Source organism: Schistocerca serialis, chromosome 2 (genome assembly GCF_023864345.2).
Source record: "Schistocerca serialis cubense isolate TAMUIC-IGC-003099 chromosome 2, iqSchSeri2.2, whole genome shotgun sequence".
In the NCBI taxonomy this organism is placed as follows: Eukaryota; Metazoa; Arthropoda; class Insecta; order Orthoptera; family Acrididae; genus Schistocerca; species Schistocerca serialis.
In genome coordinates this window covers 972,747,608-972,772,061 of record NC_064639.1, presented here as the reverse complement: position 1 = coordinate 972,772,061, position 24,454 = coordinate 972,747,608, and the positions used below count along the sequence as shown (strand labels likewise).

Below are 24,454 nucleotides of genomic sequence, written 5' to 3'. Positions count from 1 at the left end.
CCCTTCTTGAAAACTGGAGCTACCGGTGCTCCTTTCCAATCATTTGGAACCTTCCGTTCCTCTAGAGACTTGCGGTACACGGCTGTTAGAGGAGGGGCAAGTTCTCTCGCGTACTCTGTGTAGAATCGAATTGGTATCCCGTCAGGTCCAGTGGACTTTCCTCTGTTGAGTGATTTCAGTTGCTTTTGTATTCCTTGGTCACTTATTTCGATGTCAGCCATTTTTTCGTTCGTGCGAGGATTTAGAGAAGGAACTGCAGTGCGGTCTTCCTCTGTGAAACAGCTTTGGAAAAAGATGTTCAGTATTTCAGCTTTATGACCAGACGAAAATAATTTCATTCTATTACAACACTACAGGGTGCCTCAAAATAAAATTTATAATTGCTGAGCTCTCTGCGCATGCACACCAAATCAGTGGAGCGGGGGAGGTAGGTTCACCGCTTGCGTGGCCATTAGGAATTGAGTGGATATGGAGCGCTTTTCGGGAACGGTTATTCAGCGACTGTAGCACGCAGGAAATTTTGCAATAAACTTGGCTTGAGTAATGTAAATGATGCTCCAAGTGTTCGTCTTGTCGGGAAAAGGATCAAAACGTTTGACGAGGCCGGTTCAACGCTGGCCAAACCGAAATTGGGGCGGCCAAGGTGATCAAGAATGGGAGAATCCGAGAAGTGTGTACATCACTCCGTTCGTGACGATCCTTACCTCGCCACTCATAAGCATTTAAGTTCTTTAAAAGTGCATAGATCATCACTGCACTGAATTCTGCAGAGAGACCTTGAACTGCACCCTTACAAAATCCAATTGGTGCAAGAATTAAAACCTCCGGACACCAGAAATACGCTTTAGTTCGTTAATGATGTGGCTTAATGCCCTTCATTTAACATCATCTCGCTTTCTGGCGAGGCTCAGTTTCACCTGAAGTGATATCCGTAAATCGTTCCAGGCAAGTGCCAGGATGGTTCATTTAAAACTGCACGGCCGACTTCCTTCCCCACTCTTGACACAAGCCGAACTTGTGCTCTGTCTCTGACAATGTCGACGTCGACGGGACTTCAAACCAATCTTCCTTCCTTGGAGTGCAACGAATCCTAAACAGAAGCTCGAGAAAACCCTTCTTCCGCCGAAAGTTACTGTATGGGCTGCGATGTCGGCTCAAGGAATAATTGTCTCGTACTTTTTCGAGGACGAGAGTGGTCGCGCAGTTGCAATGAATTTGGAATTTTATGTAGCATTTATAATGACTCTTTGGTGCCTGAATTGCAAAACATTCCTGGTCATAGAAAAACATGGTTTCAGCAAGACGAAGCCACAGCACACACGTCCAATGCGCCTATACTGCGAATTCGTGAAATTTTCCCTGGTAAATTGATCTCCAGGAGAGGTGACATAAATTGCCCTCACGCAGTCCAGATTTGAGCTCCATGGATTTTTTCTTGTGGCTGCCACCCCAACGTTTACATGCCGAGCCGTCATGCAAAATTTTGTTCATCGTTTAAATGAGCGCCATAGGCATGTTGATTTGTATTTAAATGACATCATTTTTAAGAAGTAAATTTCCAAACTGTATATTTCAATAATAAATACAGATTTCGTCGATAGACTTCAACTTCTATTTTATTTCAGTACATCAAGTGTGAAGTTTCTTTTGAGACACCCTGTATTATCGTTTACAGACTCCCTAGCTGTAGCATACAAATTATGTGCGATGTTTTTGTGCATAGGCTTCAGCTGTCGAATTGCACCTCCTTTACCACACGATGGTCGTGTACAACAAAGGTTTCACCATTACCATTGTACTCTACTGCGTTATCTGCACAGGTACAGACCAAGTTATTTTATGCTCGCTCTATGGTGGGAATTCATAAATTTTTAATTATCTCCTCAGTGATGTTAGTCTTTCTCTACATTTTCACCATCAATGTGATACTTTTTTCCCAATGGCGGAAGCCTTCATTGTATAAGTCTTCATTTTGGTTGTTCAGGTAACTCAGAAATTGCCTTGTTGTCATTCTGGAAATGTCTGCTTCACAATGGTTTCTTCATCGTAGGAAAGAAGAAGCAGCTATCGGTACCATTTCAGGACAAGGGGATTAGCAAAATTTGATAACCCAAGGAACCAACATGTGTGGCTGCTTCTTGTTTGGAATGAGCTCGGGCATTGCTGTGGAATAAAAACAACCACTTGGACAGCTTGCTATGACGTTTATTCTTGACAGCATCTCATAATTCCATCGGGACATTTTGTTAGTTTTCTGTTGTGATGGATGTCATGTACAATCATTAGCACGATACCAGGGCAGTCCCAACGATGGCAGCATGTTCACCTTTTTCACTATTGTTGAATCCACGTGTATGCATTGCTTATTCATTTCTTTCTCACGTGGTCAAAGTGATACACCCAGTGGTGATTGGATGGCATTATGAACAGGATTGCTTGTACTCTGTGGAAATACGATGTGAAATGTGTTTTTTGACTACCGAGTACGATTAGGGGCGTTCTTGGGTCTGTAAAGAACAGTCTTCGTTTGTGTTAGGTAGCTGTCTACATATCCCTTGCGTTGTGGCGTGTCATACATTGTTATACCATCAGGACCGCGGAGAACTGGTGTATTGAGCATAAGCATAACACAACAGCCGAGTAAAATTGCTGTTGCAGAACATTGCCTAGGCACTGGCCGAACTACAGAACCTAACAAGACGGAGATTCTGGCTTGCACTTCCAACTATTGGGATAGCTAGATGGACGTTTTTGGTTAAATTCTGCGTGGAATTGTGCTCTCTTCTTGATCAAACAACAGAGGGACAGAATTAATGCTACCTCACCCATTGGTGACAAATATTCACTACTGATAATATGTGATGCTGGTCATCCTTGGTTGTGTGGTGGTTCAAAAAAATGGTTCAAATGGCTCTGAGCACTATGGGACTTAACATCTCAGGTCATCAGTCCCCTAGAACTTAGAACTACTTAAACCTAACTAACCTAAGGACATCACACACATCCATGCCCGAGGCAGGATTCGAACCTGCGACCGTAGCGGTAAGTGCGTGTGTGCGCATTGTCTTTCGGCATATACCCCCCGTACCGAAGTTTTAAATTTCCCTGCATAGTGCTCTCTCGTTGAATTTGTGCCTCGAAAATAACAGGTTGTCCACCTGTTGACAAAGAGGCAGTTGCCGATGACGTCATGTTGCTGCATTTTCGTTAGTTGTTTGAACAAAGCAAGAAAACTCTGACCACGTGCTGCCAGAAGGAAATTTCAGAAAATAGGCAACTTCGCTCCTTAAGAGACCGACAATGTAAAATAAAGAACATTGTCACTTGAAAATTATTTGTCAATCCCCTAATAACCTATTAGGTAAAATTACCTAAAAGTAAAATTGACTCTCCCTTCTCCTGCGTCTGTCGGGGGAGTGCACCTTTGTGAAGTGCTTGTAACTATGTCTTCCCCCTTCCTTCTTTATTCTCTGCATTCAGCAACTGGAATAGCTAGCGGTTCCTACAACCCTCTCAGGCACAAATGAGGTTTTTGTTTCTTCGTTTGCCTCCTCTGACATAAATTTAATGGCATTGCATATAATTAATTGCACATGCCTGATTGTGAAGAAATTTCCTTCCATCTACATTGCTCGAGGACCGTGGTGCCAAGCTGTATAGTGACGAGACAGCAACGAGAACAGACAAAGTGTGCAGGCCGATAGATGACAGTCAAATTAGGCGGCCACCCATTCAGAAGGATGATTTGGACTCTTCCAACGCTCGCGACGAAAATGCATTTCTACGCCAGAGCCACCGTATTTTGCATGAGCTCTATCAATCTGTACTGCAAAATAACAGCCCATGCGGCTGTTTCCATACATCAAGCGTCCAAGGGTGTTGCTTCTATGGTAACCTCTGAGCCAGTTGCTGTGCAGTGAGTAGAGAGGTATGCCTACATGTGAGCAGCAATGTCTTCTGTTTCCATATACTGAAATGTAGGTTCTGGATGACGGGGCTGCCTACCAAAATTGCCGAGTGACGGTGAGATAGTCATACTTCGTTACAATCAGTGCTAGTCGGCGATGACTCTTGTTGTCAGCACATCATTGGCTACAGTAGTGGGTCTCACTCAATCTAGGCAGTCCCAGTAAAAGTAAAGACTATTCTCCCATATTATTCGGTAATGTCAAGACAAATATTCATTCCAAAACATTAATTATTTGTTAATCGTTACTTTCATTGCTGAACATCTTTACTGATGCAAGCATTAAACAAATGCTGTTTTCCTAACCTATCAAGTTGTGGGTGTAATCGTGAATGCCCCATTTTGAGTGGTATCTCTTCCCTTAATAAGATTTCCTTCTTGGTACTGATAAAGTCACCATGGCTGCAATGGCATTAATGCTAACAACTGAAGTTCCAACAGTTGAACTTGTCAAATTGAAATAATTCCAGATTGAATCTCCACGCCACTGCCTAACATAGGTCACTACAGGCAGTCGCAGAAATTCTGGCGTGTGGCAGTCGCCTCTGCAATGGCAAGGCATGGCTACATGTGGTCGCTGGAAGGCAGTAGCAGCATTCTGGCCGCTGGCCACAGCGTGTGAAACCTCCTATTTAACGCCATGGCCTATCAAGTGTGGCAGAAACTGTAGCGTGTGACAAGAACGGATAAGGTTGCGGTCACAGTGGAACCAAAATGATCGCTAGGCAGGTTGGTCACAGCGTATCCGATCTCCTTCGTCAGTTCTACTCTCTGTACCTTGTCACCAATTTTTGGCGGGACCTATTCTAACCTTCTTGGGCGGGACGAATGCCACAACGCTCTGTGCTTGGAGATGAGTGCTGGAGTGTAGCTTTTGATGTGATCGTCGGTCGTCGAGGAAGCCAATAAAGACAACCAGACACCTACAAAGAGGTTATTTACTACATATGTACTTAATAAATGAGATATACACTGCTTGACAGTTGCTAAGGAACAGACACATTGCTGGACAGGAATATTCACAGGCAATGATGGACAACAAAAAACACAGAACATACGTAATAGAGGTGGAGCGGTATATTTGTAACTAAAAATGGTACAGATTTGAGTACATGAGAAAGCAGGATAACAGACACAACGTTTTTTTTTTTTTGTTTTTTTTTTTTTTTTTTTACACTGGTCAGACGTCCAACATAAGGGACGATATCGGACTCTCAGTAAGAAATATGCCCTCCTCAGGCACTAATGCACTTGTTATTCATGATTCATGCTGGCTACCAAACTCTTGAGGAGTCCTTCGTGGGTATTGTCCCACTCCTCTCTCAAGGCGGTTTTTAATTCTGGCACAGTTTAGGGAGGGCGTGTTGGTTTAGAAATCTGAGAAGATCGTCCGAGGCAAGCTATATAGGGTTTAGGTCCCGGGTATATGCAGGCCATACCATAAATTCAACATCTTCACTTTCCAGTGTCTCTGATACCTCAGTGGTCGCGAATGTGTGGACTCTGACATCCATAAACAGAATGTCCGGACCTACCGCACTCATAAAGAGATCTACATGATCCAGGATAATCTCCTCGCAATACCTCTGTGCTGTAATGGTACCTCGCACAAAGATGTGGAGCAGTGTTCGAACATTGTGCATAATGCCTGTCTACGCCATAGCACCTGGGCCATACTGATGATGTCCATGGACATTCTGTGGTATGTAGCATGTTGCCCTCTCTCTCCACACTAACTGGTGGCCAGAATCACTTGCCACAGTGAAGAGGGATTCGTCGGAGAACATCACTCTGGGCCACTGTTGCTGACTGCAGATGGTTCAAATGGCTCTGAGCACTATGGGACTCAACTGCTGAGGTCATTAGTCCCATAGAACTTAGAACTAGTTAAACCTAACTAACCTAAGGACATCGCAAACATCCATGCCCGAGGCAGGATTCGAACCTGCGACCGTAGCGGTCTTGCGGTTCCAGACTGCAGCGCCTTTAACCGCACGGCCACTTCGGCCGGCGCTGACTGCAGAGTGCTCACTTCACCAAAGAACTCTTTCTTGAGGATGGCGTGGTTTAAGTGGGATGCATTTAACAGATTTCTGAGCATAGAAACCAGCCCAATTTAATTGCCGTGAAAAGGTTCTGGCAGAGACACGTGTACCGGTACCAATGATCTGCCCAAGAGTGAGATGTCTGTCCCTTTTATCTACTAGGGCTACAAATCGATCCTCTTGCGGTATGGTGGCCCACCTACAGTCATCAGCATGCTTCCGCCTAGCATTTTCGCCTTAGCGGCCTTTTTAATCTCGAGATGGTATTTTTGAACTCACTCACTACTATGACTTTGGTTTCGAGCTGTCCACCTACTTGTCCACGATCGTAAGTGCGGAGCATTCATGCACAAGGTTTGCTGCAATTAAAACGTCCCGCCCCCCGTATTTGCTTCTTCTATCATTGGTCGGGTGTTTTGTAGCAACTGTAGGTTGCTCCATAGCAATTGTCGGTTGTTCGATAGCAACTGGCAGTTGTTCCTTAACAGGTGTCAATTCTTCCTTAGTAATTGTTAGGCAGTGTACATACCCTTGAAATGCTGTAGGTACTTCTGTGGTGCTGAGTTACATACAGTGAGATTAATGTTCTTCATGCAAACAGTTTTGAATGCATAGACAATGAGATAAGTCTCTGATGCGCAGTAATGCTTAGTAGCAACATGCTACGTCAATGTATTTTCACTCGCTGCAGTTTTCTATGTTAAGGTTGCTCAGAGTCTTGTGAGTCGCTGAGCTTGGAGGAAAGCTCTGAGAGCGGCTGCTTAAAAAGAAGTGCCGGCCAATCAGAGTCGCAGGCAGCGAGGTCATGTGAATTGAGCGTCCTCTGCTGGCGTGTATGTGTAACCTCTTCCATCGGCTAAAGCGACTAATGGAAGAGCCATCTCGCCCGGCGGGAGATTTGAACGTGCCGTCTCCTACGTGTGAGCGGCGCGCCAGCTACGGTCGACTAAGATGTCATCGTTACTGTAGCGTTTGCTTTTACGAATATATGAGACAAAGAGAGAAATGTTCTGTTGTGTACTCAGGACGATTCGTGGCGACACTGAAAAGCAAGATTACAAACATTCTGCACTATTCAAAGAGATTCACAAAACATATATCAATTAACCTTCAAAAACCGTCATTCAGTATATGTTTGAAAGACAAATATAAACTTTAAAAGAAGGTGCGCTGATTACTTGAAGCACTGACCAATGGAAACACATACACCACATTTGCAAGCCATATCGTATAACAGAATCACCACCCTACTGACACAAAACCACCAGTAAGAAGTAATAATAGTTGACCCCTGCGAACAATTTGCGCTCTATCTTGATCAGTCACTGATAGGTAATACAGTACTGGAGAAATAAATAAATGCAAGTATTTATTAATAAAAGATATATTTTGAATATCAGAAACATATATTAGTCTCATTGTGAAAAATCGGCATCATTATGTACAATATGATTAATTGGAAAACATAAAAATGCAGATATTTTCTTTGTCAGATTAATTTTATTTTTTAAACGTCTTTATTTTACAAACCTTCTTTGAAAAGGATGTCAGCAACTATAATGCGATCATCATTTCTACTTTTTGGCTGTATCATCAGCCTACTGACACAAAAACAGCAGTAAGAAGTAATAATAACTAGTTGACCCCTGCAAACACTCCGCACTCTGTCTTGATCAGTCACTGATAGGTAATATAGTATTAGAGAAATAAGTAAATACAAGTATAAATAATGATAAGTAAATGCAAGTATAAACACAACTGAACACATGAGCTCGTGAAAAACCACATCTAACTGTACATGCAAAAAAACAGGTTCTGGTAAATACAATCCTGCCCTTTGAAGCGTTTGACGTTACGCCTTGTTAGTGGTCATAGCGAAGACTATTTTTATTGGGAATGTTGTTTTATCATTTGGAAAGGCATGGTTGAATCAGAAGGTGTGAGGCTAATGTGGGGTACGAGCACAGTCAATGAATTTAGCAGTAATGATAATCTCGTTTAAGTGAGGTACCACTAATATTACAGCATTAAATAATGCCACATTAGCTCAAGATTTAAAATTAACATAATACTAGCATTTTTCTTTAAAAGCAATTGATACGGTGGTAAAGTGGACAGATAAGAGTTCAAAAGTTCTACAGATACTACTGAATGTTATTTATTTCTTCAAGTTGCACAGAAACAGAACAGAGGTAAACCATTGCCTCTTCAGGTAACAAATTGGAGGTGATATATTCTTTAACTGTAGTACATTCATCGCTTTTGCGTCGAATAGAATTGCGAAACATCCAGTTCATCGATATCTGCTGGCATTGAATATGGTGGCAATAAAACTATCATAATTACAGCAATGGAGCTCAGGAATTTTGGTGCAGAATAATGATATTAAGATTAGGAGAAGTGTAGTGTAACGTTGCAGATGGTGTAGAGTAATGAGGAGTTAAAATTTACATAAAATAAGTTAATAGAAGTAAACGTTACTTACCAGTAATGATGAATGTTGATGTAATTCAGTCTACCTGCGCAGTACACAAAGCTCGCTTAAAGAAAGTAAAAAACTCCTACCGCCTTAGCGCATAATAGCAAAATTAGATTGCCGATAGATGGCACCTTCTAAATTCTTTGCATCAACCTGTATGATCGATATCGAGTGGCACTACGCTTGCGTAAAGAATCTAAACAGCTTTAACAGCTGTCGTATGTTAGTTAAATAGATTGTCAACAGATGACACTTTCTACAATGACCATGTAAGAAAGCGTTCTAAATAAAGTTTCTTAACGCAAACAGTAACGATGTCTGTCATTAATACTGATTACGAAGTACGGAAGATATGGCTTACCGACAAATAACATCACTGGGAAATAATATATATTGATGATAATTCGTATTTATGCGTCAAAATTCAGTTACGCCACCTTTCGCACTTGAATACGTAATCTTTTAGGTTATAATCTAGGCCCAAAATTTCCGATATAGCTTTTGCCAATGTTGGAGAGGACATGCTGCATTAAGTGTAAACATGCGGCTGAAATGGCTAGACAGTCACAGAACATGCTTAATGTAATATAAGGTAACGTCCAATAAATTATTATTATTATAATTGTTTTTAAGTTGTTCAGACGTGTGGTTTCCCATAAGGTACAGTAGCCATTTCAGACCATAGATTCCGAGATGTATCCCTGTTACTACTATACTTCTAATCCGCAGAATCCCTCAGATTCCTTCTTTCTTGTACCAAACTTCCTCACAATCCGTGTACCGGATTGCGTGTGGAATCGTCGCCAGATTCGACCGAAGAAAACAAACTGATTTGAACTCTGCTGGACATCGTCCGAAACGTGTACTCCCGGGCGATGAAATAGGTTGCACAGAGACCACACACGTGGCGTACTGGTTTGACAAGAGCCAATGTTGGTCGTCGGGGGAATACCCCGATGTCGATGGCGTTGTGACCGCAACCCTACGAATACTGCCGACTCCATCCGAATCGGACACGAATTCCATGAGGAAAGCGAAACATGGAGAGCGACACACTTATTCGTTACTCCGTGTCGCTAACGACTTGCTCCACTGAGAATAAGTAAATGAATGCGTAGTGTCCTTTTGGACATGTCCGAAAGAACAGACACCGCGCATTCATATCACTGATTCGCGTGGATGGGCAACGGATCCACCTTCTTCAGTGCGGATGCACAAGTACATCCGACCTCCTGCGGGAATGTCAAAAGTAGCGAGCACGGAGGAAACGCACGGGGACTGCGGGCAAGTAGCGCTCGGTGGGAATGTGGGTCGGCCGTAGGGCATTGCAAGTTAGTCCACGCTGTTGCGTGACACAATGTTAGCGCACCTGCCTAGTAAGCAGCAGATTCCGGGTTCGAATCCTGGTCCAATACATGTTTTCACTTGTCGCCGCTGATTCCGCGTAATGTCCCGATGCAGCTGACATCAGTAATCCCTTCCCTTCTCCCCCCACCTTCAGTTCACTTATAATAAGTAACTAGACAGATATGAAAACTACCGGATCGGCATCAACGTGCGGCAAAGGAGAAAGCTGAACAACTAAACGTTTCTGTATCTGAGTCCACTGAGGGCTATGAACTGGATACGGAAACTACAGGCTCGGCCCAAATCGGGCACGGAGTGCACGCAAGGAAGAAAATACATGAGTAACGAATTGTTTTCACTGAAAATTCGTCTTTATCCAATCAAAGTTAGGTTTCCACAAAAGTCATTGCTAGCAATGTTACACGATAAATCAATCTAATCTAAATTCAACTAAATACCTAGGTATTACAATTAGGAAGAACTTAAATTATAAGGAACACACAGAAAATGTTGTGGGGAAGGCTAACCAAAGACTGCGTTTTATTGGCAGGACGCTTAGAAAATGTAACAGACCTACTAAGGAGGCTGCCTACACTACGCTTGTCCGTCCTCTTTACAATACTGCTACGCGGTGTGGGATCCTTACCAGGTAGGACTGACGGAGTACATCGAAAAAGTTCAAAGAAAGGCAGCACGTTTTGTATAATCGCGAAATATGGGAGAGAGTGTCACAGAAATGATGCACGATTTGGGCTGGAAATCATTAAAATAAAGGCGTTTTTCGTTGCGACGGAATCTTCTTACGAAATCCCAATAACCAGCTTTCTCCTTCGAATGCGAAAATATTTTGTTGACACTGACCTACATAGGGCGGAACTATCACCACGATAAAATAAGGGAAATCAGAGCTCGTACGGAAAGATATAAGTGTTCATTCTTTCCGCGAGCTACACGAGATTGGAATAATAGATAATTGTGCAGGTGGTTCGATGAAAAATGGTTCAAATGGCTCTGAGCACTATGGGACTTAATTTCTGAGGTCATCAGTCCCCTAGAACTTAGAACTACTTAAACCTAACTAACCTAAGGACATCACACACACCCATGCCCGAGGCAGGATTCGAACCTGCGACCGTAGCGGTCGCGTGGTTCCAGACTGTAGCGCCTAGAACCGGGTTCGATGAGCTCTCTGCCAGGCACTTAAATGTGATTTGCAGACTATCCACGTAGATATAGATGAATAATATGCGTGTATGCTCGATCAGCGCTTCCCAACCTTTTCACCTGGCGGACCCCTTCTACAGTCGAAAATACATGGCGGACCCCTAGTCAGTCAAGAGCATAGTAACTTTAAATTTCAGAGCGAAACCCATGGAAACTGAACTGAAAGTTTCTTAATACAAGTGCCATGTTTCCAATGCCCCCCCCCCCCCCCAAGTATCAATAGTCTTTGGAGCTTCTTGTGATTGTTCTTCCTTTGGTCGTCCTCCCTCCTCATTAATTTCAACTGGAAACTTCCCTTGTTGTGAAGGCGATGGAGAAACCGCACCCTTCTTCAATGATCCCGACTTCAGCCACGGATCCATGTTAGAAGTAATAAACTGGTCAAAAATCGACTTATGAAATAGTGCACTGACAAAGCAAGTTTAACATTTAACGATGACTGGGGCCGCATACGTGCCAGCGAGCGCTGTGATTGGTCGACATAGCTCGCTCCGCGCATGCGTAAAAGGTTTCAGCGCACCTAGCGTCGTGAGCCGGGTCACAAACGACCCCCGTATTGTTGCGAAACAGTCGATCAGAGAAGCCGCATTCTCCGGCACTAAACTGTGTATGCGTACTCACTTCGGAACCGCAAAGGCTGCTTGGGAAAACGACCTTAAGTAAAAGAACACGTTTTTCACACGAAAAAAAGTGATGAATTTGATTTTCACGTCTTTATTCAATAATTTTACTCATTATTTTACACGATTTGTTGAAAGGTGGCCGCGGACCCCCTAGAAAGAGCCGGCGGACCCCTAAGGGGTGCGCGGACCACACGTTGGGAAGCCCTGTGTTAGATCATGCAGCATTGTTAATTTTTTCGATCTGAGATACAAATGTCTTCTTAACGCACGCTAAAGAGTCATATGAGGGACTCCCAACTCACTACAAGAACGCCGGAACGATTTTGTAGGACTATAAACAAAGTTTTGTCCCACTTGCTCTACGACATCGTCAGACACAGGCGGTCGCCCTGAGGATTTTTCGTGGCTTACCGAGCACCTTGTTTCAACGAAACAATTACGTCATTCATAAATGGTAGATCTACTGGGAGGATCCTTTGTCTGCTCGTTACTAATATTACGTTGCACAGTTGTAGAATTAGTTTCTTCAAACCAAAACTCACAGTGAGCACGGGACTAGTGAAGACCGCCATCTTTGGTTGTAAGTGCTTCTAGCGCAATCAGTGGTGTGATTCGCACTAGCTTTCTACGTCAGACAAAACCCGATTTATTTTCATAGGCGTCCGTAAGGGCGAGTGGGGGAGCGGGAATCTCTGGTAGATTTTACTACTTTCAGAATTCTCACTTATTTCTAGAACTGATTGTCTCTGATTCCACTCAATTTCAGATTTAGCATTGCCAAAAGCAGCGAGAAATACTGCAGCTTTATCACAAGCGTCGTTCAATAAGCGATGGCCCACATTTTTTAAGAAGCCTTTAATATACATAGACAAACGTCCTTGTTGGTGCATCACATCTGATGTGTGTTCTGTGCGCCGGTGAAGTTCCGAACCGTTCTGGCAGATGGCAGAGCCGTACTACAGCGTCAAACTGGCGTCTACATACGACTCATTACAAGCCGCGTGCTGTTACTGGTCCGCAGCTCGTGGTCGTGCGGTAGCGTTCTCGCTTCCCGCGCCCGGGTTCCCTGGTTCGATTCCCGGCGGGGTCGGGGATTTTCTCTGCCTCGTGATGACTGGGTGTTGTGTGACGTCCTTAGGTTAGTTAGGTTTAAGTAGTTCTAAGTTCTAGGGGACTGATGACCATAGCTGTTAAGTCCCATAATGCTCAGAGCCATTTGAACAATTGCTGTTATTGAATTCTTGCGTGCAGAAAAAGAAGCCGTGGCGAACATCCATAAACGTATGTGTGCAATGAATGGCGATGTTGCAGTTGACAGAAGTACAGCTGCGCGATGAGCAAAGAAAGTTACAGCCTGAGGAAATGCAGAAAAAGAGCTCCATGATCAGCTACGCTCGGGACGTCCTGCCACAGCCACTGCTCCAGACGTGCTGAATCGTGCGGATGCCATTATTCGTGCCAACCACCGCATCCCAACTCGACAATTGGCTCTACAGTTGCCGGTCAGCATCGGAAGTGCGTCTACAATGATCGAGACTCTATGATATTCAAAGAGGTGCTCACCATAGGTTCCACGAATGCTCACAGCGGACCACAGGATTCAAAGAAAGGCCATTTCATCTGAATTGTTGGAGCGTTTCGAGGCCCACGGAGAGGCCTTTGTCACAGATCGTTACAGGGGACAAAAGCTGGGTGCACCACTTTGTGCCAGAAACAAAAAGGCAGTCCATGGAATGGCATCATCCTCATTCACCACAAAATAAGAAATTCAAGACAACCCCTTGTAAGGGATCCGTGATCCCACGAACATAGATGCTAGTATCCGACACCCAGGTCGATAGTAGACAGGAGTCGATTGTCAAGCGCTGCAGGAGGCAGTGAGACGAGTGTCGAGTGCGGAGTAGTAATGGAGAGTGTCGAGTGAGCGGTGGTACTGGAGAGATGGGCAAGAATGGTGGTCAAGTAAATTTACCAGAGTGTGGCAGATGAGCGCGTCCCCCTAATCGTCGCAGGGTGGACCCTCATCGATACCGATTCGCGAGTGATATGAAACAGAAAGTGACAAGTGTCGAATTACGTGTTTCGCGTCAACCGCGTCGGCCAGCAACAACCATGGGTTGCAGTGAGGATTGTTTCAATGTTAACCATCAGCATTGCGTGTGACGAAGTACTGACAATCAACAACCAATAAAAAGATATAACTGTGATTAGGCGTGTAAGGCGAAGGTAGCAACTGCCTCAGCATTTGTGCGTTGGTAGGAAATATATATATCAGTTTGTACATCGCAACCTTTGTGGTCCTTAATGATAGACAAACTTTCTATCATTTCCACTATTCAATCTCAGAACAGCCGCACTCGGTTGAAATACCCCCGAAACCACAGCAGGAAAACCGATAGCCTTAATCCATTAAGCACACGGTCATATAATCATAATAATTAACTCTTTGGCGGCTTCGATATATTACACAAACCCAATGAAGGAATTTAAACGGGGGTGTTTCACCCTTATGCCGGAAAAGTCATTGTAACAGTCTTCATGGATTGTCAGGTGTCATTCTCGTTGATGTGATGCCAAGAGGGTCAACCATCAACTCAGGGGCATATGTGAAGACTCTGAATAAACTCAAGAACCATTTTTAGAGTGTTGATCAGACAAGAATCGAGTAGAAATCTTGCTCCAACAGGATAATGCACGCCCACACACAAGTCTGAGAACCTGGGAACATATCGCCAAATTGTGTTGGAGATCATTGCCTTATTCCCCTACAGTCCAGACCTGGCACCCTTGGGCTTCCATCTCTTTGGGCTGCTTAAAGATTCCCTACAGGTAACACACTTTGAAGATGACGAGAGTGTCAGTCGTGCAGTGAAAACATGGCTACTCCTACAGGACAAGAGCTTTTACCAGCAGGGAATACATGCTCTTCCACAACGTTGCCATACGACCGTAAAACGTGATGGAGACTACGTAGAAAAATAGGACATGGACAAGACATGTTGATACATACGAGTTGTCACCAAATTCTGACTCTTAACAATAAATATGTTCTGAGAAAAAAATGGGGCATTAATTATTGAATGACCCTCGTACATGGGTTGCAGTGTTGTGCAACATCCGGCCATAAAGTTATGAATTCTATAGACTGCCGGCCGCAGGGACCGAGCGGTTCTAGGCGCTTCAGTCTGGAACCGCGCGACCGCTACGGTCGCATGTTCGAATCCTGCCTCGGGCATGGATGTGTGTGATGTCCTTAGATTAGTTAGGTTTAAGTATTCTAAGTTCTAAGGGACTGATGACCTCAGATGTGAAGTCCCATACTGCTCAGAGCCATTTGAACAATTTTTTCTATAGACCAGCTGTCATGGCTGCACAGCTGCAAGCCAAAGCAGGGAAACGAGACTATTTTGGTTCAGCAGTTAAGCTGTTAAGAATTGGTTCTACTGATCAACCTGATAGTTGTTATCATTGAAGGTTCCCTACGTCTGTGGTCATATCAATAACTCAGAAAGGTGTACTGTGGCTATACTAGCGAAATATGCTTAACTTTAAGCTATAACAGTCTACCTTCGTAGGTGAGTGGTCAGCGCACGACTGAGTGCCACGTGAGAGCCTGAGTTTGATTCCTGGTACTGCCAGGAATTTTTGCTTGGTGGGAGGATTGGAACAGAGTGCACTCAGCCCTGTGAGGCCAACTGAGGAGCTGCTTGACTAATCAGTAGCACTTCCAAGATAAAGGCACTCGATCATGACCTTGGATCAGTGTGCTGACCACATGCCCCTACATATCACATCCAGCGATGCCATTGGCAGAGGGTGACACGGTGGACGGTCGGGCCTGACTGTTCTTTCTGGGATCAGAAGGCAGAACTTTACCTTTTTTAAGGTACAACACACATTAGCTGACAAACCCGGCAGTGTTTGGATATTCATTTCGCCAATTTTCTACTAGAATCGAAAACAATAAATAAAGATTATTTGCAGTGAAGTATTGAAAAAATTTCATTGCCATGTATTCCTGAAATCATCATTGAAATTGTGAAACAGTTGTACAAAGAAAGATAGATACTGTACAATTGTATAACTGCTGTATCCAGATTAAGAAACAGGATCCCAAACAGTTTCTATCCTGCGCGCAGCTACTTAGCATGTGTACAAAGCAATTTTGTAAACACCTCTATGGCAACGCTTCTTATACCTCTATAAATGGCTGTAGTTTTCTCCTACAGTCATTTGTGCTTTGTAGTTGAAAGCTGTCAAAAATGCTGCAAGGTGTCAGGAATATATTTGACTGGTTGTAGGAATGTCTTAGTAGTAAAGAATAAATGTATTAAAACTTCAAACTTGGTGCAGCATTCTTTCAACTACCTCAGTGTTTATGACACCACATCTTTTAAATTACGATAGGTATGTGGTTCTTACTTCGAAAGAGTTCATTGCCTGACACTAACGGATGCGAGTGTGTGAGAAAAGAAAAACTGACAACACGGTGATCGATCTGGCAACGCTGTGTTGTTCCACCTCCGCAGACTGGTGTTGGTGTGCTCATCCCTTCCAGATGGTCAGTCCAAGTTTCAACTGCGTACAGCCTTCACGTAATTTTTTGAGAGCGCCATTAGTTAAGTTCTGTTTTTGTTGTGTTACGAAAATGACCCAGCGGAATTTAGAGCAAAGATATGCAATCAAGTTTCGTGTTAAGCATGTAGAGTCCGCGAGTGTGACGTTTAAAAAGTTGAAATAGGCCTAAGGGGAACATTCCTTATAAAGAGCACAAGTTTTCCACTGGCACAAACCATTTTTGGTAAGCCAAGAACGCGATGAAGATGAGCCTCGCTCAAGGCGACTTCACCTTCAAAAACCGACGAGAACGTCGAACGTGTGCACTCTTGTTGTGAGAGCAACCAAATGTTTTAAAAAGATGTCCTTGAAAGGCTCAGGAAAAGGGTGAATCTAGTGAGACCGGACGTTGCAGACAACTGGATGCTGCGTCATGACAACGCCCCATGTCATAAGGCCACTTTCACCGCGGAATTTTTTACGTCAAAAGGAATTCCTGTTGTTCCACAGCCTCCCTATTCACCTGATCTGAGTACTTGTCAACTTTTTTCCTTTCCAGAAATTGAAAAGTGTCTTAAAAGGACGTCGTTTTGGGACTCTGGAGATAATTCAAAAGAACGTGTGTAAGGGGTTCATTACTATTCATTAGGGCATTTGAGCAGACGTAATTTCGATGGATTGCTCACATGCTGCCTGCGATATGGAATAACTATGCTACAATAGAATCGCAGATCAGAGCGGTGTTGGCAGTACGTCGAGTTTAGTAGCTCGCAGAGAGCAATCGAGTTTTTTAGCTCGCACAGAGCACAAGTTATGGAGTTCGGACAGGGCAGTGCAGCGGTTGACTTGTGTTGGGCCGGTCATGCAGAACGATGGCGGCGCCTGAGCGATATATATATATACGAGGCCTGTTCAGAAAGTAAGCTCCGATTGATTGCCAAATTGAAACCACAGTGAACATCAGAAATGTTTTACTTGTAACAATTAGCTACACCTTTCAGCTACTTCTCTACGTAGTCGCCGTTCTGACTTAGACTTTTGTCATAGCGTTGTACCAACTTTTCAATAGCCTCATCATAGAAGGCAGCCGCCAGTGCTTTCCGCCAATTCTCCACGCTGGCCTACACCTCGTTGTCTGTGTCAAAATGTTGTCTTCAAAGACAGCGGTTCATGTGACCAGAGATGAAACTCAGGGGGAGACAATTGCGGACTGTATTGTGGGTAATCTAACATTTCCATTTGAAAACGATGCAGGAGCATCTTCATTGCCCCTGCAGAATGCGGCTGAGAATTGTCGTGAAGACAAAACAGCACGACAGTTATGTAATGTTAGCTGCATAGCTTCAGGCGAAATTTCTCACCAGGCCCTCGTACTTGGCGGCAGACACTATTTTCTAGACATCTTTACGCACTCACTGCGAGCTCAGAAATGAGAAGAGCGACGTGATGCTAACTGGGGTTATACTAGAGACACTACCCAACACATCTGTGCAAAGCTTTATCGGATTTTCATAGTCGTTTCCATTTCGCGACCGATCGGAGCTTACTTTCTGAACGCCCCTCATATATATATATATATATATATATATATATATATATATATATATATTGTTCTTTGTTACCGCATACATATGTTAACTGCCACAACTGATTTAACCACAATTCTAATGCTAAAGTCCCATGTAAATCCTTGCAAAAATGTTTCAGTAATAACTTTTGTTCTGAAGAAAACTTTTGCCAGTCATTTATCTGAGTTTAAAGATTTCACGAATTTTTCCTGTGTATACTCACGTTAATTAAGCAAAAGGAAATCAGTTATTTCCGTACAAATGAAAGTCTAGTGGCCAGCATTGCACTGGGCTGTGCCAAAAATTTCTTATAGGAGCAGATATATAGATAGCGTTATCCGGCGACATCACTGTGAGATCAGAATTTTTCAGTTTATTCAGGATGATTTCACAGGCTCATGACGCAGCGCTGCTGACGTCAAAACTTATTAATCTCGATATGCAGTCAGTCTTTAATGGAAGGTCACAATAAAACTAGAAATTTTATTATTGGAACGAAATTTTCCTATTGGGAACTTAAACGACATTTTTCTGTTGGGAGGTTACACTAAATGTGAATATTATATAAATATTTTTCTGTTTGGAGGGTATACGTGACTGGCATGTTAAAGGCTCTATTAGTTGAGGCCTTTCAGCGATGTTACTAAGGCTGGGAACGACAACCACGCTGGTGTAAAGCTGCCGAAGGAAACTACTTTGAATGCGATAATATCGTTGTTTGAAAAAAATAAAAACTTTGGTAGATAAAAAAATCAGTCTCATTACTTTTGTCACAACCCCCGAATGTGTACCAAGTTTGGCTGAAATCGACCCAGTGGTTGAGGAGATGTGGAGAAAAAAAAACCGTACACACATCCATTTTTATAATATGCATTGATTGAATAACTAGGAAACGTTTAGTAAGATACAGTAAGATTTGTGCACTTCCTATAAAGTTTTTTATTGGTGCACGACATGTTGTCAGGCTCGGCTAATCAGTTATATTAAACAATGGTGCTTCTGGAATCTTGTCCCTCCACCCACTGGATAAATTTCTACAGATGGCCACTCCGTATGTCCTACAAAATATAATGTAAAAGTCGTATGACTAGGGCATCAAATCGGGTAAACCGTTCGCCGGGTGCAAGTTTTTCGATTGGACGCCACTTCGGCGACTTGCGCGTCGATGGGGATGAAATGATGATGATTAGGACACTTCTCTGTTGTTATTCTGATGTGTTCATGGAAGTTCAGCTTTTCATCCATGTATACGCCCAAGTAGCGGGTTACTGTCGTTCTCTTTATGTTGTTCTCTATCTTATTGATGGATTACATCTGAGTTGTCCTTTCAGAAGTGTGTATGTTGTTTTGTTGCCCGCTAACTTGAGCTTGAGAGAGAAGGAAACGTAGAGAGAGAAGGAAACGTAGTAGGTGAATATGGATTGGGGGTAAGAAACGAATGAGAAAGCCGCCTGGTAGAATCTTGCACAGAGCACAACTTAATCATAGCTAATACTTGGTTCAAGAATCATAAAAGAAGATTGTATACATGGAAGAAGCCTAGAGATACTGACAGGTTTCACATAGATTATATAATGGTAAGACAGTGATTTAGGAACCAGGTTTTAAATTGTAAGACATTTCCAGGGGCAGATGTGGGCTCTGACCACAATCTATTGATTATGAACTGTAGATTAAAACTGAAGAAACTGCAAAAAGGTGGGAATTTAAGGAGATGGGACCTGAATAAACTGACTAAACCAGAGGTTGTACAGAGTTTCAGGGAGAGCATAAGGGAACAATTGACAAGAATGGGGGAAAGAAATACAGTAGAAGAAGAATTGGTAGCTTTGAGGGATGAATTGGTGAAGGCAGCAGAGGATCAAGTAGGTAAAAAGAAAAGGGTTAGTAGAAATCCTTTGGTAACAGCAGAAATATTGAATTTAATTGATGAAAGGAGAAAATATAAAAATGCAGTAAATGAAGCAGGCAAAAAGGAATACAAACGTCTCAAAAATGAGATCGACAGGAAGTGCAAAATGGCTAAGCAGGGATGGCTAGAGAACAAATGTAAGGATGTAGAGGCTTATCTCACTAGGGGTAAGATAGATACTGCCTGCAGGAAAATTAAAGAGACCTTTGAAGATAAGAGAACAACTTGTATGAATATCAAGAGCTCAGATGGAAACCCAGTTCTAAGCAAAGAAGGGAAAGCAGAAAGGTGGAAGGAGTATATAGAGGGTCTATACAAGGGCGATGTATTTGAGGACAATATTATGGAAATGGATGAGGATGTAGATGAAGATGAAATGGGAGATATGATACTGCGTGAAGAGTTTGACAGAGCACTGAAAGACCTGAGTCAAAACAAAGCTCCGGGAGTAGACAACATTCCATTAGAACTACTGACAGCCTTTGGAGAGCCAGTCCTGACAAAACTCTACCATCTGGTGAGCAAGATGTATGAGACAGGCGAAATACTCCCAGACTTCAAGGAGAATATAATAATTCCAATCCCAAAGAAAGCAGGTGTTGACAGATGTGAGAATTACCGAACTATCAGTTTAATAAGTCACGGCTGCAAAATGCTAAAACGAATTCTTTACAGACGAATGGAAAAACTAGTAGAAGCCGACCTCGGAGAAGATCAGTTTGGATTCCGTAGAAATATGGGAACACGTGAGGCAATACTGACCCTACGACTTATCTTAGAAGCTAGATTAAGGAAAGGCAATCCTACGTTTCTAGCATTTGTAGACTTAGAGAAAGCTTTTGACAATGTTGACTGGAATACTCTCTTACAGATTCTGAAGGTGGCAGGAGTAAAATACATGGAGCGAAAAGCTATTTACAATTTGTACAGAAACCAGATGGCAGTTATAAGAGTCGAGGGACATGCAAGGGAAGCAGTGGTTGGGAAGGGAGTGAGACAGGGTTGTAGCCTGTCCCCGATGTTATTCAATCTGTATATTGAGCAAGCAGTGAAGGAAACAAAATAAAAATTCGGAGTAGCTTTTTAAAATCCATGGAGAAGAAATAAGAACTTTGAGGTTCGCCGATGACATTGTAATTCTGTCAGAGACAGCAAAGGACTTGGAAGAGCAGTTGAACGGAATGAATAATGTCTTGAAAGGAGGATATAAGATGAACATCCACAAAAGCAAAACGAGGATAATGGAATGTAGTCGAATTAAGTCGGGTGATGCTGAGGGAATTAGATTAGGAAATGAGACACTTAAAGTAGCAAAGGAGTTTTGCTATTTGGAGAGCAAAATAACTGATGATGGTCGAAGTAGAGAGGATATAAAATGTAGACTGGCTATGGCAAGGAAAGCATTTCTGAAGAAGAGAAATTTGTTAACACCGAGTATAGATTTAAGTGTCAGGAAGTCGTTTCTGAAAGTATTTGTATGGAGTGTAGCCATGTACGGAAGTGAAACGTGGACGATAAATAATTTAGACAAGAAGAGAATAGAAGCTTTCGAAATGTGGTGCTACAGAAGAATGCTGAAGATTACATGGGTAGATCACGTAACTAATGAGGAAGTATTGAATAGGATTGGGGAGAAGAGAAGTTTGTGGCACAACTTGACTAGAAGAAGGGATCGGTTGGTAGGACATGTTCCGAGACATCAAGGGATCACCAATTTAGTATTGGAGGGCAGCGTGGAGGGTAAAACTCGTAGAGGGAGACCAAGAGATGAATACACTAAGCAGATTCAGAAGGATGTAGGTTGCAGTAAGTACTGGGAGATGAAGAAGCTTGCACAGGATAGAGTAGTATGGAGAGCTGCATCAAACCAGTCTCAGGACTGAAGACCACAACAACAACAACATCTTGAGCTTGTTTGTGTTGCACCATTGTGTTATTGTTTGCAGTACGCCACTCGCCTTCTCCTCTAGCTGGGCTCTGGTATTTGCTGTAACGACCACCAGTAGGTCATCTGCATAAGCGACAGCTCCGTCTGTCCTCATATCCTCATCCAGCAGTTGAAGGAGGGGTTCAAAAATTATGTCCCAGAAGATGGGCTCAGAGATCGATCCCCGCGGACACCCTTTGATAATTTTCCTTATTACCTTCCGGTTGCCCACATGCCATTCCACTATTTTGTCCCTGCAGTAGTCTAATAAACTGTTGTATAGGGCTGCGGTTACTTCCATCTGGCGTAACCTCAGAAACAGTGCTGGCCACCACAGGTTGTCAAATGCTCCTGCGATGTCGATCATGATTGCCAAAGAGTATGTTTTGTCTGTGTTTTGTGTAATTTCTAGAGCTCTGTTTATTGCATCATCAATGCTTTTTCCTTTCCGAAATCCAAATTGGTGAGGACTCATTCCAAGTAGGGTTCTGTGAGCCTGATTAGGACAACAGAACACCCAGTTCCTGAGTGGAGAAAATCTCCGACCCAGCCGGGAATCGAACCCGGGCCCTTAGTACTGACATTCTGTCGCGCTGAACACTCAGCTACCGGGGGCGGACTCCTACGAAATGAAGTCGAGAGAGTGCCTGACAAACTGTACTAATAAGTTTGTATGAATTTTCAAAGTCGTATTTGCTTGCAACGCAACCTCCTTTGGTGTCCTGCCGGCAGCTGGTGCACCAGGAGTCGGGTCTGTGCGCGCGGCGACCGGCGCCACGTCCCAGCGTCAACCAGCCGGCCGGCCCCGCGTCGCTGGGGCCTTGCGGGGGCGGCAGCCCGCGCGCGCACCTGCTGGCCGCCTTCGTGATGCCGCGGCCGGGCTCCGAACCCGGGCCGCTCGCCACGGACGAGGCGCTGTGCCTGGAGGCGCCCGAGCGGCCGCAGCGCGCCCTCGCCGTTGCAGCGCTCGCCGCATGCTCCGGTCTGGGCCGCCAGCGGTGGCGGTACAGCCAGAAGGTGCGTCTCCCTCCACCCCCTAGTTTTCCCTTTGTCGTTATCTCAGTCCAGTAAGACATGCCACTAAAACGACCTCAGCTCAAACAAGTCTGCAGAAGTCGATTATACGAGGTTTTTTCAAAGTGACCCCATATTCTTACATAGGTGTGGATGCAAGTGGAGGGCCACAGGGCTTATAAACATCCAGTGGTCAGTTTATCAAAACCATTTGTACACTCTTAAGACACAAAAAAAGACGCATCATGAAAGAATTACCCTAATGGGACGGAAATTGGCTGACTTGATGTACATTTACCGACAATGATTACTGTATGATTTATTCCAAAGAAAGGGCTTCACAAATTCTACATCTACATCCATACTCCGCAAGCCAGCTGATGGTGTGTGGGGGAGGGTATCTTGAGTACCTCTATCGGTTCTCCCTTCTATTCCAGTCTCGTATTGTTCGTGGAAAGGAGGATTGTCGGTATGCCTCTGTGTGGGCTCTAATCTCTCTGATTTTATCCTCGTGATCTCTTCGCGAGATATAGGTAGGAGGGAGCAATATACTGCTTGACTCCTCGGTGAAGGTATGTTCTCGAAACTTCAACAAAAGCCCGTACCGAGCTACTGAGCGTCTCTCCTGCAGAGTCTTCCACTGGAGTTTATCTATCATCTCCGTAACGCTTTCGCGATTACTAAATGATCCTGTAACGAAGCGCGCTGCTCTCCATTGGATCTTCTCTCTCTCTCCTATCAAACCTATCTGGTACGGATCCCACACTGCTGAGCAGTATTCAAGCAGTTGGCGAACAAGCGTACTGTAACCTACTTCCTTTGTTTCCAGATTGCGTTTCCTTAAGATTCTTCCAATGAATCTTGGTCTGGCATCTGCTTTATATGATCATTCCATTTTAAATCACTCCTAATGCTTACTCCCAGATAATTTATGGAATTAACTGCTTCCAGTTGCTGACTTGCTATATTGTAGCTAAATGATAAGGGATCTTTCTTTCTATGTATTCGCAGCACATTACACTTGTCTACATTGAGATTCAATTGCCATTCCCTGCACCATGCGTCAATGCGCTGCAGATCCTCCTGCATTTCAGTACAATTTTCCATTGTTACAACCTCTCGATATACCTCAGCATCATCCGCAAAAGCCTCAGTGAACTTCCGATGTCATCCACAAGGTCATTTATGTATATTGTGAATAGCAACGGTCCTACGACACTGCCCTGCGGCGCACCTGAAATCACTCTTACTTCGGAAAACTTCTCTCTATTGAGAATGATATGCTGCGTTCTGTTATCTAGGAACTCTTCAGTCCAATAACACAATTGGTCTGATAGTCCATATGCTCTTACTTTGTTCATTAAACGACTGTGGGGAACTGTATCAAACGCCTTGCGGAAGTCAAGAAACATGGCATCTACCTGGGAACCCGTGTCTATGGCCCTCTGAGTCTCGTGGACGAATAGTGCGAGCTGGGTTTCACATGATCGTCTTTTTCGAAACCCATGCTCATTCCGACAGATTTCTAGTCTCCAGAAAAGTCATTATACTCGGACATAATACGTGTTCCAAAATTCTACAACTGATAGACGTTAGAGATACAGGTCTATAGTTCTGCAGCTTAGTAATGTGTTCGTCCATCTCTGCCCTTTACGCAAGCAGTTACTCAGCTTGGCATTGATTGACAAAGAGGTGAATGTCCTCCTGAGGGATATCGTGCCTAACTCTGACCAACTGGCGCATTAGATCGTCAAAATCCCGAGATGGTTGGTGGGCCCTGCCCGTAAAGCT

General features: G+C 43.6%; 1 protein-coding gene across 1 annotated transcript in view; it reads left to right on the top strand.

Annotated features, from left to right (window-relative positions):
* LOC126458375 (polypeptide N-acetylgalactosaminyltransferase 1-like) overlaps window positions 1-24,454 on the top strand; it is a 361,706-nt gene that overhangs the window by 325,640 nt on the left and 11,612 nt on the right. Inside the window, exon 11 of the mRNA XM_050095350.1 lies at window positions 22,382-22,666. Coding sequence (XP_049951307.1) covers window positions 22,382-22,666 — 285 coding nt within the window. The remainder of the gene's footprint in view (window positions 1-22,381; window positions 22,667-24,454) is intronic.